Source organism: Rhinopithecus roxellana, chromosome 17 (genome assembly GCF_007565055.1).
Source record: "Rhinopithecus roxellana isolate Shanxi Qingling chromosome 17, ASM756505v1, whole genome shotgun sequence".
NCBI lineage: Eukaryota > Metazoa > Chordata > Mammalia > Primates > Cercopithecidae > Rhinopithecus > Rhinopithecus roxellana.
Genome location: NC_044565.1, coordinates 24107966 through 24125047, shown reverse-complemented (window position 1 = coordinate 24125047; position 17082 = coordinate 24107966). Strand labels below are relative to the sequence as shown.

The 17082-nt window shown below is 43.9% G+C and overlaps 1 protein-coding gene across 1 annotated transcript; it reads left to right on the top strand.

Annotated features, from left to right (window-relative positions):
- Positions 1–2615: 2615 nt before the first annotated feature.
- Positions 2616–15908, top strand: FIGLA (folliculogenesis specific bHLH transcription factor). The gene is made up of 5 exons (XM_010361909.1): positions 2616–2849; positions 5472–5624; positions 7340–7564; positions 15540–15574; positions 15836–15908. The coding sequence occupies exons 1-5, from the start codon at positions 2619–2621 to the stop codon at positions 15849–15851; spliced, it is 660 nt and encodes a 219-aa protein (XP_010360211.1). The 5' UTR covers positions 2616–2618; the 3' UTR covers positions 15852–15908.
- Positions 15909–17082: the final 1174 nt, after the last annotated feature.

Genomic DNA, 17082 nt, shown 5'->3' with positions numbered 1-17082 from the left:
GTCATATCTGCAAAAAGGGCTTAGCAGCAATGACATCCAAAAAGGAATGAGCAACCAAGCATACAGATCTTGGTTTCTAAATCCTAACTTCCACTAAAAGAAGAACAGACTGATTCTTGGGCTGGAGCTGGGAAAATTCGAGAAGAGCCTTCCTGGTACAAGAAAGTGCACAAAAATGAGGGGGTCATATGAAAACGACAGACGAGCCAGCTTAGAGGGCCTCCCATAGGCCAAATCTGGGACAAATTGAGCATTAAAATAATGATGTAAATAAATTACGTCCTGTGAATAAAACAGAAATTTATGGGCCTATGCTGACATAAATACAAAATGAATAAATGAATGGGAAGAAGAGAAAGCTCTTCTTCACAGTAGAATGCCAATCATTTGGCTCTACTCATGGTGCTGGTTGATTCAGGCAGGAGTCAACAATGGATGAGAAGGAGTATCTACACACACACACAAACACACACACACATTCTCTCTCTCTCTATACAGAGAGAGAGAGAGAGAGAGAGAGAGAGAGAGAGAGAGAGAGAGAGAGAGAGAGATGGAGTCTTGCTCTGTCGCCCAGGCTGGAGTGCAGTGGCGTGATCTAGGCTCACTGCAAACTCTGCCACCCGGGTTCACACCATTCTCCTGCCTCAGTCTCCTGAGTAGCTGGGACTACAGGTGCCCGCCACCACACCTGGCTAATTTTTTTGTATTTTTTAGTAGAGACGGGGGTTTCACTATGTTAGCCAGGATGGTCTTGATCTCCTGACCTTGTGATCCACCTGCCTCGGCTTCCCAAGGTGCTAGGATTACAGGTGTGAGCCACCGCACCCGGCCCACAAAATATCAATTTATGGTGAAAAAACCTGACACCACCACCTTGACCAGGCAATTAAGGTTAACATCACCAGTGGTGGGGTAGATCAACCTCATGTACTTCCTGATGTGATGCACTGAGAAGAGCCCAGCATCATTTATACGGAGTCCCTCCATGAAGGCATGGCTGGGGTCTGGACATAAGCAAATAGCAGACAGCCCCAGGTTGAGGGACATACTACAGAATGAAAGGCCCCTACTCTTTTAAACTGTCAAGGGCATGAAGACAGGACAAGATGGAGGAAACGGTCCAGAATGAAGGAGAGTAAAAATATGACAACAAAATAAAACTTGTACTCCTGGATTGGATTCCAACCAGAAGGGAAAAAGACATTGTTGAGACAGCTGGTGGTACTTGGATGGGGTCCATGGATTGTATGGTAGCATAGTACCAATGCTTACTTCCTAGTTTGAGTAGTTGTGTTGTGGTTGTGTGGAAGAGAGGCCTTGTTTAGGGGGAATACCCACTGGAGTATTTAGAGGTGATATGATAGCAGGTCTGCAACTTAAAAACTTTTAAAAAAGAATAGATCAATGGATGCAGCTAGACACTATTATCATAAGGGAACTAACACAGGAACAGAAAACCAAACATTGCACATTCTCACTTTATAAGTGAGAGCTAAACATTGAATACACAGGGACACAAAGATGGGAACAATAGGCACTGGGGTCTGCTTGAGGGGAAGGTAAGAGGGGGGCGTGGGTTGGAAGGATACCTATTGGGTACTAGGCTCACTACTTAGGCCACAGGATCATTCGTACACCAAACCTCAGCGACACACAATTTACCCACATAACAAACCTGCACATATACCCCTGAACCTAAAACAAAAGTGGAGAAAATATATTTTCTCAGACTTAAAAAAAAAAAAAAGTATTTTTATGTCTGGAAGAATTTTACAGAGGGCTTCTAGAAACATGTCTGATTTCCAGTTGCAAGATCAGAATGTTCCAGTTACATTGATAACCTCCAGAGAAACAAACTCTCATGAGTAATCTAGTCAAAACAGAAGATGTAGCTAATTATTTCTAAAATACTAAATTGTACTCTACTATTTAACAAGTTCGGGATCGCTATTTTCCAGCACATCTTCTGAAGTAACAACTGTGTTTGGCTGTGTTGACAATAAAGGTCTGTGTGGAAAAGGGAGAAAATGAATAAAACGATGTATCCCCCCACCCGCGAAAAAAGAAAATAGTTCAAATAAAATGGAAAAAGAATAATGAAAATGACAATATTCACAGCGAGAAAGAGGGCAATGGAGGAAACGTGAAAACTTAGTAAGTAGAGAGCGTGGCGAAGGGGACACAGGAGCTCTTAGAAACTCTTGCCATTTTCTCCGCAACTTTTATTTCAAAACGAATTCTTTAAAAAGTTTTGTGGCTATCCATCACATTTTTCCGTATACACATATCCAGAAGCTCAGGCCCCAACCCAGACTGATTAAATGGGAATTTGGGGGACTGGAACTGTGGCAAGTGGATTGAGAAAAACACCACCACCACGCTGCCGGCAGTTCCAGTGTGCAGCCGGTACTGCGCTCCAGTGCTCCCGATTCGCACCTGTGCGGCTGCTTCAACGCGATGCCTGGACGCAGCCTCCAGAGAGCAGGCCGGGATTGGAATATGCTGCAGAGGAATGGGTGCAGGTGGTCCAGCCCCCGCCGCCGCCCCGCCCCCGCCCGGGCCTCGTGCGGCCCCAGGTGCGCCGGTGAAAGCCGGGCCTCAGCTGCCTCCACTTCGCCATGGACCCCGCACCCGGCGCCCTAGATCCCCGCGCCGCGCCGCCCGCGCTCCTGTGCGCCCCGCAAGCCGAGGTGCTAGAAGACGTGTTGCGGGAGCAGTTCGGGCCGCTGCCCCAGCTGGCCGCTGTCTGCCGGCTCAAGCGGCTGCCCTCAGGCGGCTACTCGTCCACCGAAAACCTCCAGTTGGTGCTGGAGCGGCGGCGTGTGGCCAACGCCAAGGAGCGTGAGCGGGTGAGGGGTCCCCAGGGTCGACGCTCGCTCTCCCCTCCCAGTCCCTGCTTCACCACCAAACACTTGGTCAACACCCGGGGGCCCACTCACCGCCCACCCCCGCTCGAGGCGACTTCGAGCTCCCGAGGCCTCCCGCGCCCCCAGCTTGTCGGGAGAACGGCAGTGGCCTCCTTCCTCTGTACCTCTGTGCAGCTGCTCGTTGGCGGCCGCTGCGTTGGTCGCCTCGCCCGCTAACCCTCCAGAATTTGTGCAGGACCCGGGTCCGGGAGGGGACAGAGGAGGGGCGCTGACAACTTCAAAAATGTCTCCCTGGGCAGGTGCTTTAAAAGCTTCGCGCGCAGGGGGTGAGCTTTCATCTCACACTATAGGCTCTGGTGGGTGCTTGGGGCGCACAGGGATCCCCTTCGCTCCTTTTTCTGCTTTCTGCATCTCGGTCTCGAAGCCCACACGAGGGTGAGGAGAAAGGGGGGCCTGACGGAAGTGACTTTTCTTTTTTAAAGTAACGAAACACGACGTCCCAGTGTGCACCCAAGACTCCCACTCAACTCTGTCAAGATAAAGTGACTTTCCCAGTCGAGCCGCAGCAATTTCGCAAACGGGAAGGGTCCTGTGGGCCGTGGTTGGAGCGGCACCTGCTGGTAGATTTTACTATCTCTAACGAAACTCAGCCCCAAACTTGGGAGACATGTTCTCCTTCCTAGCGTTTGCATTCTATGGGTTTGGTTGCAGCAGAGGCGAATCTGGGAGAGGGAAGGGTGAGGGGTGCAAGAGGGAGCAGAGCGCACGTTCAGGCCTGGAACTGCGGAGAGAAATTCCGCCGGGGGCTGTTCCTAAGCACCCCAGGCCTTTTAGAAATGTCCCAGTGAATCAAGTAGGAGCTTTGCAGGGAGAGGGCAAGCGGAGAAAGGACGACAGGAGAGTAGGAGACTTCTCTAAGTCTCCTGCTTTTACCGGTACTAGACTCTTGATGGCCAGAACCTGTGATCTGATTTGGTGGCCCTACAAAGAGATTATGACCTAATAGTTTAAGTGAAAGGTCCTTCCCACTAGGAAGGAATTGTCTTCTCCAGAGAATCAGTCCTGGTTTTATCCACCAAAACACTAACGAGCTATATTATTCTTTATAATGGTAATATTAATACACTTGGAAAAGACAGAAATGACTGAAGAGGTTAAGCGATACTCACAACACAGATATAACTACTGTGAACATTTTTGTGTATATCCACCCAGTCTTTTTTTCTAGTTTTGTGTATTCATATATATATATATAATTTTACAAAATTGTCATTCAGTACATATTTGTGTAATTTTTTCCACTTAACATTATCAAAAGCATTTTCTTATATTCTTTCAAAGAATAGTTTTTGAGTGCATAGTCTGTCCAAAAATGGACCATAATGTATTCAGTCTCTTATTAGGCATGTTTGCTCTTTGTAGCTTTTTACTGATACCTATCGATGTAACTCTATGTGCGTGTCTGATAATTTCCTTAGAATAAAATGCTGCAAGTGAAATTACTGAGACTTAAGGCATATACAATCGAATGGCTTTTGATACAAGTTGCCCAATTCCTTTCTAGATAGGTTTACTAATTTTTATCCCTTCTTACAGGTCTAGGACTGTGCTCTTTTTCATGCTATCCCTGATCCAGGGTATGATAAAACAAAAATGTTACCACCTTGATACATGAAAAATGGCATCTAATTTCTGTTTTAGTTTGTAGTTCTTTGATTATTAAATTCTTTTTATACACTGACTGGTTGTTGTATTCTCCTGTGAAATGGCAAACTATGTCCCTTGCCTGGTTTGCTCCAGGTAGGATATACTCAAAATATATTGACTTTGTGGTATAGTGGGAGCCAGTTCTCCCAAGGCCTGTGTCTCCCAGGGGGGTGACCATCAGAATTATAGGCCTTCAGAGACAGGGATTAGACGCTGGAGAATAGAGAAAAATAAAATATGAGGAGCCTTTGAAGTCTCACCAACTCTCTGGATTCTCACCCTTGCCTCTATATCATTAACTCGGTGGGGAAAGAGGTTGAAGAGCGGATGGCTCAGTGCTTGAGTTGACAAGTATTTGTACATTTGATTCATCAGCAGCAATACCACTTCTTGAGGACTTCCTATGTGCCGGGTTTGGGTGAGGTATCTTATGTGTACATTATATCACTTAATCACACCCCGCCCCAGAAAGCTTTGAGATATTTTCCACTTTGCAGATGAACAAACTGAGGCTTAGTGATGTGAAGTATTCCACACACTCTTGTAAGTGATAGACCTGGATTTTAAACCTGGGTGTAGTTGACTCAGATTTTAGCCACACCTCTACTGCCTCTGCATTATGATACAGCGGGTACGCTCTCAAAGGAAGAGGAGTGAGGTCAGCATGAACGTGAATACACCTTGCAGCCCTTCTGCCCTCAGTACCAAGTTTATGCCATTCCCTCTTCTTTTACTATGAACTGCACTGCTGGTGGAACAGTGACTCTTTGGGGCATATGCCTGTTTAGATTTGCCCCTCAGACAAGGAGGCTGTGGAAACAACCCCCTTCTGTAGCTTGGGGAGATGTCTGTACAAATTGGCTTCTCTGTGTGTCACTGTGCCTTTTTGTTTTCTAGATAAAAAATCTCAACCGTGGTTTTGCCAAATTGAAGGCACTTGTGCCGTTTCTTCCCCAAAGCAGGAAGCCCAGCAAAGTTGATATCCTCAAAGGTGCAACTGAATATATCCAGGTTCTCAGTGATCTTTTGGGAGGAGCCAAAGACTCAAAGGTAAAGGTGTAAGATTTTAGAATAATGCTAGCCACCATTCATTAGGCCTTGTCTATGTACGAGACACTGTGCCAAGTGATATATGTATACTTTCCAGTTAATGTTTATGACAATCCTCTGAGCTATTTTTATGACCCTCATTTTACAGAGAAGGAAAACAAAATATAGTTAAGGGCCACACAGCTATGAAAAGTCAGGACTGGGATTTGAACCCAGATCTACATGAGCTTTGGCGTTGAGTCCCTGACCATCTATACTTGCCTGTGGTCACTGTCCAGGGCACCTAGTTCCTGACTGTTGAATCTTTGATAGGATTTCTACAGCTGGACATGGGGGGGGGCTTTCCTAAAAGCACTGTGGTTGTTTCCCTACAGTAGAGTGCACATCAGACAGGACACAGGAAGGTAGAGGCATTTCTTTTCCCCAAGGGACCTCTCTTAGGAGAGACCCTCCCTGAGGCCAGCTGAAGAGCTCAGCAATGGTCTGGTGATCACCATTCTCATGGGATTTTGTAACCATTCAGCAGGAATGACACAAATGGCCCTGTAAACTGAAGTATCATAGTGTCACCACCATTATCAGAGTGGGATAGCTCAGAAGTGTCCATTAGGCAGAGTAAAGTGTGGGCTGGTTTTATGGACTTGTTCCAGGGAGAGGCAAACATTGATGGGCTGAAAATGAATCAGTCATCTGGGGAGACAAAATAGGAAGAGAGAAAAGGCCTTAAAAATGAGCCCTAAGCAATTCTGTTGGTAGGAGGAAGGAATCATCATTAGAATGTGGCAAGAAGGTAGAGGAACAAGATGGGGTCATAAAATTGAGGAGAAGAGAACCTTAGGAAACTAAAGGTGAGGAGTATGAGAGGTTACAGAGAGGCTGAAGAAGGCCAGGACTGGGGAAGGCACCATGTCTAGCACTTGAAAGGTGAAAGAGAATTGGGCTGGGCATCAACTTGGAGGAGACTGAGGGTGCATGATTGGTAAATATCTGGAATCCAAGCAGATTCAGAGGAAAGTGGCAAACTTCAAGTCCATTTAACCTAGCAGTTCGAAGTGGAAAGAAGAACCACCCCCACCACCCCCCACTCCCCCTACCCCCTGCCAAAATAAATAAATAAATAAATAAAGCGCAGAAAAGTTGTTAGATCAAGTGAAGGTCTTTCTTAAGTAGAAATTTGATCATGTTTAGGAACAGAAGGGAGACACTAGAGAGAAAAGAAACAATTATCCTAGAAATTTGGGGCAGAAATCTCCAGGTATATCATAGTACCTTTGAATATTTTTTTCTTCTCCATTAGTCCTAGCCAGGTGACTGCTAGAAAGCTACATTCTGCAATGGCAGGAGTGGATTGTCCTGTTGGCCAAACTGGATGGTTGGATTGTGTTATGGTCACAGTGTTTGGACATGTGCAGGTGGCTACCTTAGTTTTTTCTTGCATGTTAATTGTGTAACAGAAGTGCTTTGTTCATTGTAAAACATACAATCTCTTCCATGCCATAATATGTTTCATGCAGTTACCTATTGCATAACATTTTAAGTTTATAGGAGAACAAAATACGGTCAATTGAAAAATGCTTTTCTCTCCATGGTAACTTAAGCATTGCCCCTATCACTTAAATGAAACCTCATCAGTTAAAACTTGGAAATGTATTGGTTTAAGTCATCAAAATCTTTCTGTCATATTATACTGTTTGACAACTAAATATGGTTTCCAGAAACAAGACCCAGATGAGCAGAGCTACAGTAACAACACTTCTGAACCACATATATCCTCGGCTAGAGAGCTATCAAGAAACATCACCCAACGTATCAGCTGTGCTTTCGGCTTGAAGAATGAAGAGGAAGGGCCTTGGGCAGATGGTGGCAGTGGTGAGCCGGTGCATACTTGTCGCCAGGGTGTGATGTCTACGACTGACGTTATCTCCCCAACCAGAAGTCTGGTAAAATATTCCTTCTTAAATAGCCATACAGATATCAAAACCGTAAAATGTATACTTTGAGATATGAGTAATTTTTCCATGCTAAAATGTGATTAAAACAAGATAATTTTATGAAAGCCCTTGGGTGGGGCAGTGGGGTTTACTAGTTTGGGAGATTATTTTGTTTCTAAATTAACTGGTAAGCAGCTCCAGGGAAGGGGAAACTCCTCCAGAACCACCCAATACAGACCTAAGTTTATCTTTTAAATGATCCTATTTAATCCATCGAAAGGTTTTCTGGACTCCGTGGTCTCCAGAAAAAGAAGTAAGTAGCTTGCCATACATAAAGATGCATGCTTGGTGATACTTTTGTGTGTGTGTGTTGGTGGGGGTTGGAGCTGGGAGGGTGGTGCTGGTTGTAAGACAACATTTTAAATGAAATAAAGCAGTTTATTGTCTCTTACTACTTTGTCAACTAAAGAGACAGCTGGAAGTGGCAGCATGCTTCTCCAAGTCCAGGAGTGGACTTTTTGCCCTTGCTGTGAACTGGTAAACATAAATGAGGCCCCCTGTTCTATCCTACCCAGCAACACAATTACTATTGAAATAAGAAAGGAGGCCGGGTGCGGTGGCTCAAGCCTGTAATCCCAGCACTTTGGGAGGCCGAGACGGGTGGATCACGAGGTCAGGAGATCGAGACCATCCTGGCTAACACCGTGAAACCCCGTCTCTACTAAAAAATACAAAAAACTAGCCGGGCGTGGTGGCGGGCGCCTGTAGTCCCAGCTACTCGGGAGGCTGAGGCAGGAGAATGGTGTAAACCCGGGAGGCAGAGCTTGCAGTGAGCTGAGATCCGGCCACTGCACTCCAGCCTGGGCGATAGAGCGAGACTCCGTCTCAAAAAAAAAAAAAAAAAAAAAAAAAAGAAGAAAGGTGTATAGGAATATGCAGTAAGCATGCCGTAACAAACATGTTGCATGGTATGATATAAGGGACAGTGGGGACTGTGGAGTCACAAATGGTGGTTGGAAGGAGGCAGTTTAGGGGAGCAGTTGAGAGTATGCTTTGGAAACAGACTGCTAAGGTTTAAACCCTGGTTTTACCACTTGCTAGCTGTGTAATCTTGCATGAGTTGCTGAATGCCTCTAATCCTCAGTTTTCCCCATCTGAGCAATGGGTATAATAATTGTACCTACCTTGTATATAAGATAACTAACTTCAAATGACATAATGTCAGCAAAGTATCTGGCATAATACCTGTCATGTCATTTGGACAGATACCAAATTTTCTTGACTCATGAGCAATCAACATTGATTAGTGAGCAATAATGGGCCACAGGTATTCCAGCTCTGTAGCCAGTGTTTTGAGTTTTCTCACTTGACTCTCACCAATGTTGTGCTCTGATTTGAGGTCCTACAGGCTTCTTGCTGGCTGGTGGGGGCAGGGGTGTGGGGAAAGCGGCAGTGGGCGGCCTTGGCTTCCATTTCTGATTTGATTAATGTGTTCTAAGGATTCATTTGTGCATATGCTCAGTCTGGATTTTCATATTCTGGCCACTTGAGATATAAGATTTCCCTGGCCAGTCAACCCATAGGAGGCAGAATTCCTGTTGCTGCTACGTAAGCTGACATGGAATGACTAAGAACAAGAACAACAAAAGAGTGGGGCCAGGTGCGGTGGCTCACAATTGTCATCCCAGCACTTTGGGAGGCCAAGGTGGGCAGATCACCTGAGGTCAGGAGTTCCAGACCAGCCTGGCCAACATGGTGAAACCCCATTGCTACTAAAAATCAGGCATGGTGGTGGGCACCTGTAGTCCCAGTTACTCAGGAGGCTGAGGCAGGAGAATCGCTTGAACTCGGGAGGGGAGGTTGCAGTGAGCTGAGATCATGCCACTGCATTCCAGCCTGGGTGACAGAGTGAGACACCATCTCCAAAAAAAGAAAAAAAAAAAAAGTGAAGAAATGACCTGAGCTAGACCTCGAACCTGACTATCTAAGAAGAGTAATGCTTCTGCAAATGCTAGTATCAAGGTAAAAATCTGACTTGCACTTAATCCTCATTGATCCTCCTCAGGTAGGTATCATCATGTCACTCTCATGGTGAGCCACCTGGCTACACCTTCCTGCCAGTCCTGTTGGACCTGGGCTTGGACAGGAGCCTCTGCAGTAGCAGAGCAGGTCTGTGCTTGGCAGTACTAGTAGCAAGTACATATGATGGGAGGTCCTGGTTTTCCGAGGATAATTGATCCTGGGCATAGGCCGTGTACAGTACACTAATTTAGAGTGGGGACTAACGTTTCCTAGTAAAAGCCAGAAATGTTCTGACTGGAATTTTCTTCAGAAAAGGGAATAAAACACTTAAGTTTTAGTCTTTTTAGCCAACCAAGTTTGTTGTTAATTGGAAGAGTGCTAATTTGTAGAATGAACCAAGGAAGACTTGACGTTTGAGATTTTTATAGACAGTGCATGTCACTACTGTCAAGTATGACTTCTGAGGCCTGATCGTAAAGAGTGCCTTTTTTTTTGCAGAAGCATTCCAGAATTTCATCAGTTTTGTCAAGGATTTTTCATCCTTTTACATTCAAATCATTCTTTTTTTTTTTTTTTTTTTCTGAGACAGAGTCTCGCTCTGTTGCCAGGCTGGAGTACAGTGGCACGATCTCGTCTCACTGCAACCTCTGCCTCCCAGGTTCAAGCAACTCACCTGCCTCAGCCTCCTGAGTAGCTGGCTCACACCACCATGCCCAGCTAATTTTTGTATTTTTAGTAGAGATGGGGTTTCACCATGTTGGCCAGGCTGGACTCGAACTTCTGACCTCATGATCTGCCCACCTCAGTCTCCCAACATGCTGGGATTACAGGCGTGAGCCACCGTGCCCAGCCAATCATTTTTAAAATTAAAAAAATTAGTCTGAAACAATAGTCAACTTATAGAAAGTTTGCAGGTGCAGTACAAAGAACGTTTTTCCTGATACATTTGAGGGTCAACCTGATGTCCCATCGCCCCTAAGGCTTCAGTGTACATTTGTTACAAACAGGACATTCCCCTGCGTGGCCACAATGCAACCACTAAGTCTGGGGATTAATGTTGTGTTACTGCCATACAATCCTCAGGTCCCATTCAAGTTTCACCAGTAGTCTCAATAATGTCTCTTCTAGCAAAAAGACCCAGCTGAGAATCATGAATTACATTTAGTTGCCATGGCTCCTTCGGTCTGGAAGGAGAGTTTCTCGGTGCTTCTGTGACTTATAACCATGTCACATTTGGAGCTTACAGGCCAGTTGTTTATTATAGAGTGTGTCTTGATCAGCATTTGTCTGTTTCCTTTCGATTAGATTCAGATATGCATCGTCAGCAGGAATAACAAAAGTGATACTGTTTTCTACTCATTGCATCCTGTTACATGGGGCAGATTTTGATTTATTCTATTTCTAATGATATTTACTTTGATCACTTGCTTAAGGTGGTGACTGCCAAGCCTTTCACTTTATAGTTAATCTTTTTCCTTTGTAATTAATATGTATTTTGTGAGGCGGTGCTTTGAAACTACGTAAATATCTCATTACTCATCAAACATTCTACATTTATCAAATTTGTAATTTGGAAATAATTATAGATTCACAGGAAGTTGCAAAAATAGTACAGAGAAGTGCTGTGCATCCGTAGCCCAGTTTTCCCCAATGGTTGCATCTTCTATAACTATAGTATAATATCAAAACCAGGAAATTGACATTGGTACCATGTATGCATAGTTGTATGTTGTTTTATCACATGTGTGGATTCATGGAATCATCATTGCAATCCAGATGCAGAACTGTTCCATCACCACAAAGATCTCCTTCATGCTGCCCCTTTATGGTCACACCCACACTCTGCTCCCAACCTTCCATTCTTCCAAACTCCTGGACGTCACTAATCTGTTCTCCACCTCTATAATTAATCTTGAGAATGCTATAAAAATGGGACCATACGTTATGTGACTTTTAGAGATGGTCTTTTCCCACTCAGATGATGCCCTTGAGATCATCCACATTGTATAAATGTTCCTCTGCTTTGTGCTGAGTAGTAATCTGTGGTGTGGATGCGCCACAGTTTAACTGTTCACTTAAATATTTTAGAACATTTTGGTTGTTTTTATATAGACATTTTTATATTAGTATGAGCTCATGGTTTTCTATTTAATTCAGTGGATTGTTATGTACTATCATTTTTTATTATGTTATTGCTCAAATTGTCCCCACTGTGGCCAGCGAAAGCTCCTTAAGCTGGCAATCTTTCTGTTTGATATGTCATCATAATTATTTGATCATTTCCTTTTTTTTTTTTTTTTGGCAGAAGATGTTCCAAGCTCATCTTGTACTTTTCCATCCCAGCCCTGGAATCAGTCACTTATCTGAGGATGCCCCTGTATATAACCCGTCTCCCATTTCTGTTGCCATCCCCTCACCACATGGCTGTTCTCCTCACCCCCTTGAACTTTAACACTCGTGGCAAGCTGTACCTCCGCAAAAACCTCCTTCTTGGCTCTGACATTCCATGCAGGTCCCCCCATATGTGAATTCCTCCTCTCCCTGCTCTGGCGAAATCACCTGCACACATGAGTGCCTGGCCTACTCCGCTCAGGTTTCTCTACTCCATGCTGAACTGCCCTTTTCCGTGGACTTTTTACCCAGCTTGGACTCTGAGTCCCCAGGCCAGGCCTCCACCCCTTTCATGGGGCTGCCGTTCCCATCTGATTGGGCTCTACCATGTTTGCACTGGCCCACACTCCCTGTGTGAACATGCCCCTCATCTGCTGGGTCTCCGATATCCTATGCTGGGCTGCCTCTATATGTGGGTGCCATCTCACCCTGCTTGGGCTCTGATACCACCTCACTTTGGGTCACTGTGGCTTCTCACTACCTAACTGTGACCCAACTAATGACATTAGTACTGAATTGTTCAGGAGGGAGAAGAACTTGCATTTTCTTTGAAGTACCTATTGTGCAGCCGTCTTTCTGGCTAGTTTTCTCTTTGTTAACATTTATCTCTGAGATATTTAATTATATGTGAGTTGAGCAATTGTTTAATATCACCTTTATTAACTTTATAAAAAGCTTGCATTTTAGTCAGGAACCAGGATGGGCTCAAGATAAGAAGTGTCCAAGGAATTGATGCTCAGGCTGACCTTTATTTGACAAAAGGATCCTCATAAAGTTTAGCCCAGCTTTCCTGAAGGGCTGACTCCGTAAGATTTCAGGATCCTGACCAGGCTAGAGAACTAGTGACAGTTAATGTGGCTCATTGGACAGAAATGCTCGTATCCAGAGGAGCTTAAGATGTGGGAGGCAGGCCCTCTCCAGCTTCAGTTTGCAGGAGTGGTACCCTTTTCCCTGCCCTTGATGAGGACCCGGGGAGTGAAATCCTGGTGGTGGCAGGGATGGGCATTTTGGGGGATTTGGAGATGGGGTCAGAGCAGGTTGTGCAAGATCAACAACATTCCTGGGAGGCAAAGTCCTGAATGAAGTACATGAGAATCTGCTGATGACAGGGATGGAGATTAACTTCTGGGGCCAGAGCAGGTTCACTAGGGGAATGAATTGGCATGTATTCGTGCAGACAGAAAGGGCCATGAGCCATGTGAAGCCACAGCATATGGTGTTGGTAGGAAGAAAAATTAATTTCAAGGTCCAGGAGAGGCCTGCTGAAAATTAGAACTTCGAAGTGTAGGTTTTTGCCGTATTGGGGTTGGCGTTGCTAGATGGCAAGGTGTTTGCTGTCTTGCCATTGTATATTCCTTCTATTTGCCACCTGTGGTTGTGCTCTGGCATTTCAGATTATGCATGGCTCTAAATTTTGTTCAGAGCTGCCAGTGACACTGTAGAGACCATGTCTCTAGACAAAGACCACCCTCAATTTTGGAGTGAGATGCCAAGAGCGCTGGGGCTTGAGGGCCTTTGGAAAAGGACATATGGAGAGACATAGTGTCTGTTCCAGGGGCCTGGGTATGCTGCCAGTGTATACCTCCAAACTCTGGCATGTCATGGGAATGTTCCTGGAGAGAGTTTCTGAGAGAAAGAAGCCTATGTGGATGGTAGACTCCTACCACTCCTGTTCCAAGTTGTGGTAATCTGTGAGATTAGTCACTGGGGACATTTCTTCCTATAGCATTTTAAGCTCTGAAATGAGATGGTTTGGCTAGTTGGGATGAATCCATTAGTACCTTGGGAAAGCCCCGAGCCTCTTCTGTCGTCCATCTCACATCCCCCCAGGTAGTGGCTCTATGCGATGGTAAAAATTCTACCACAGTAAGTGATGGGTCTCCCTTTGCTTGAGAAGAACAGTCATCTGCCCTGGGGTTCGCTGATAGCCTATGCGGCATACTCTGATGAGATTAGTCAGCACAATATTTTCCAAAGTTGTTTCCTTTTTAATGGGGTGGGTGCTTTCTGGTTTGTCCCAGCCCTCCCTGCTCGTTACTACACCACAGTAGCATATTTCACCTAGTAAGGTGTTGGGTTTTGCTGCCCTGGTCTAAGGGCACAGTGGCTCAGAGGAAGGCTGCTCCAGCAACTGCATTTATAGCCCTGGGATTTTACTGTGCTCTCTATACTTTGGGGATTTAGGTTCTGATGCTGTGATGGTGCCTATGCTTGTAGTTCTCTGGGACTTTGGAAAGGTGAGCCTTGCTTTTCAGATTATTATAGGAACAGGGACTGAACTCTAAAGCTGAGTGAGCAACGATTTCTATTTACCTCTATCTCCCTCATCAAGCCTGGCTCAGTGGGTGGAGGAATGTACATTGGATAATATGTCAAATTCTGCAGCCACACCGCCAACAATTGGAGTGTGCCTGCCTTCTTAAAGACATTAAGCAACAGACTGGGTTTCTATTCTTCAGACTACCCTCTTCTTGGACCTTAAACTCTTTGGCTTAGATGAGACCAACAGCCAATTTTTAATGAGCTGTGACAATAAAGACAACATTTATAAACTTTGGCAAATTTTCTATTCTCATACTTAAATATTACATTTCTGAAATTTTCCAGCTAACTCTTAAAAACAAATGAAAACAAATGTTCTAAAATGCACTAGACTATAGGCAGTATCCAGTCATCCTTTAATCCTTCAGGTAAATATATATAAATTTGTCTCTTAAGTATAAAAAGTTCTAAATATGTAAAAAATTAAAATTTATTTTAAAAATAAAGCTTCTAAAGCTAAGTCTGAACTATAAAAAGAAAGGTTGATCACATGTATAGTGGAAAGACTCGATCAAGATTAGAAAAAAAAGCTACTCATACATATTTTGTGTCAGAGACTGTTCCTGGCAGCATATACATATTAACCTATTTAATTTTCACAACCACCCTGTGCTATACAAACAATTATATCCATTTTACATGTGAGCAAACTAAGGAACAGATGTAACTTGCCCAATATCGGCAAGTCAATGAAGTGTTGGGGTTGGGGGGATGTGGGTATAACAGTGTTAAGTCCTTTTTAATCACTTTCATTCTAACAAAACTGAACCTTGAAATGTAAAGGAGGGTGGACTAGAAAATAGATAAATGTTTAAGGCTAAGTTAAAGCATTTGATTGCAGTGCTTTACCATCCATCTGATATATACTTAATGGATTTCAGTATCCAAACTCCCTGACCATGACTTGAGTGGCTTTATTTTTCAGTCATGGGTTTATTTTTTCTTCAAGTTGAGAGTTTCAGAAAATTGAGCAGAGACAAAATGATCTTGCCACGCTAGTAAAAGCCTGATGGAAATACACTAAAATCCTTCCAATTTCTTTTCCTTTGCAACTAAAATAAAAAAATTGTCAGATACATAACATTGTGTACCTGTTCTTGATTTTTCTATCACTGGCATGTTTATGTGACCCATTAGGTGGGACAATTGTCTTACTGTTGGCCACTATGTTCTCAGTTTTTTTGTTCTCATAAACGTGACAAATAACTGATGTGTTTAGCCCTTTCTGTATTTTGTATTGTTTTTGCAGGATAGATTCCCAGAAGTAGAACTGCTGAGTCACAGGTAGGTCACTCTATAACTTGATGCATCGTGCCAGTTTATAACACCACTGGCTGTATAATAAGAGTGCTAATTCCATCACATTCTTATCAATGACCTCTATTAAAAGATGGACTCTTAACGGGTAAAAAAGTGGTATCTTTAAATTTAAACATCTTTGATTACTAATTAAATTTTTTTTTTTTGCATATTTCATTATTGTATTTCTTTTGTAAACTGTTCTTATTTTTAACTATTTATAATGGAATTTTTTCTGTGTTTCAGACTTCCACAAGTATGAAAAATGAAAAGGCCCAGGGTTACCTTCTGGAGACAAATAAATGCAGTCTTGAAAGTTTTGGAGTCTTTTTTTTTTTCTCTCTCTCTTTAGCGTTTCACTCTTATCACCCAGGCTGGAGTGGAACAGCACGATCTCGGCTCACTGCAACCTCCGCCTCCCAGGTTCAAGCAATCCTCCTGCCTCAGCCTCCTGAGTAGCTGGGACAGGAATGCACCACCACGCCCAGCTAATTGTTGTATTTTTAGTAGAGACAGGGTTTCTCCCTGTTGGTCAGGCTGGTCTCGAACTCCCAACCTCAGGTGATTCACCCACCTCAGTCTCCCAAAGTGCTGGGATTACAGGCATGAGCCACTATGCCTGGAGGGAGTCTCTTTTTTAAAAAAGAAATTTTGCAATAATGCAGAGTTTAACAATTACCCTTTTAAATAGCCTTGCCTGTCTCAAGTTTACTCCACTCTACTTTCTCCTTAACTTCATGCTTCGAAGAAATAGGCTTCAGGGGCTTCAGCCTTTGCTTCCAACTCATCATCATCCTCTGGGGACCTACATCTAATATCTTTCAGTCCATCTTTTTTTCATTGCTTTGAGAAATAAGTGACTGTTACCCTTCCAATAGAAATTAACTTTAATAGAAATGCAGACTTAAGCTAAAAGAGTTGTAAACATTGGCCAATGGGGCTGAGAGTTTTCAAGGGTTTTTAAATACCCAGCTAAGGCCAAATGACACCTTTTGTGCAAGGTAGACAGCCAAGCATCTTGAGCACAAAGACTTCATCTTTATAACAGTTGCTCACAAAGCCATAGTACTTATTATATGCTGGATTCTGTTCTCTATGCTTTCCATGTGTTAACTTGTTCTTACAATAAGCCTAAGATAAAGGCATAATTATCCCCGTTTCACAGATGGGAAAACCAAGTTACAGAAAGTATCATTAGCTCAGGTTGCCATAACAAATACCATAGACGGGGAGGCTTAACAACAGAAATTTATTTCTCATAGTTCTAGAGGCTGGAAAGTTCAAGATTATGGTCTGGCATTGTTCGGTTTCTGATGAGGGCTCTCTTCCGGGCTTGCAGATGGCTGTCTTGCCACTGTGTCCTCATATGGCAGATAGCTAGCTAGCTTTGGTTTCCCTTCTTCTTATAAGGGCACGAATCCTATTGGATTAGGGCTCCATCCTAATGACTTCGTGTAATCTTAATACCTCCTAGAGACTCTGTCTCCAAATAC

Excerpts from the sequence above, each read along its gene's own strand:
- FIGLA (XM_010361909.1), top strand. The coding sequence starts at position 2,619 with ATGGACCCCGCACCCGGCGCCCTAGATCCCCGCGCCGCGCCGCCCGCG. Across the intron at positions 2,850-5,471 it reads ACGCCAAGGAGCGTGAGCGG|ATAAAAAATCTCAACCGTGG; the intron begins GTGAGGGGTCCC and ends TTTGTTTTCTAG. Across the intron at positions 7,565-15,539 it reads TCTCCCCAACCAGAAGTCTG|GATAGATTCCCAGAAGTAGA; the intron begins GTAAAATATTCC and ends TTGTTTTTGCAG.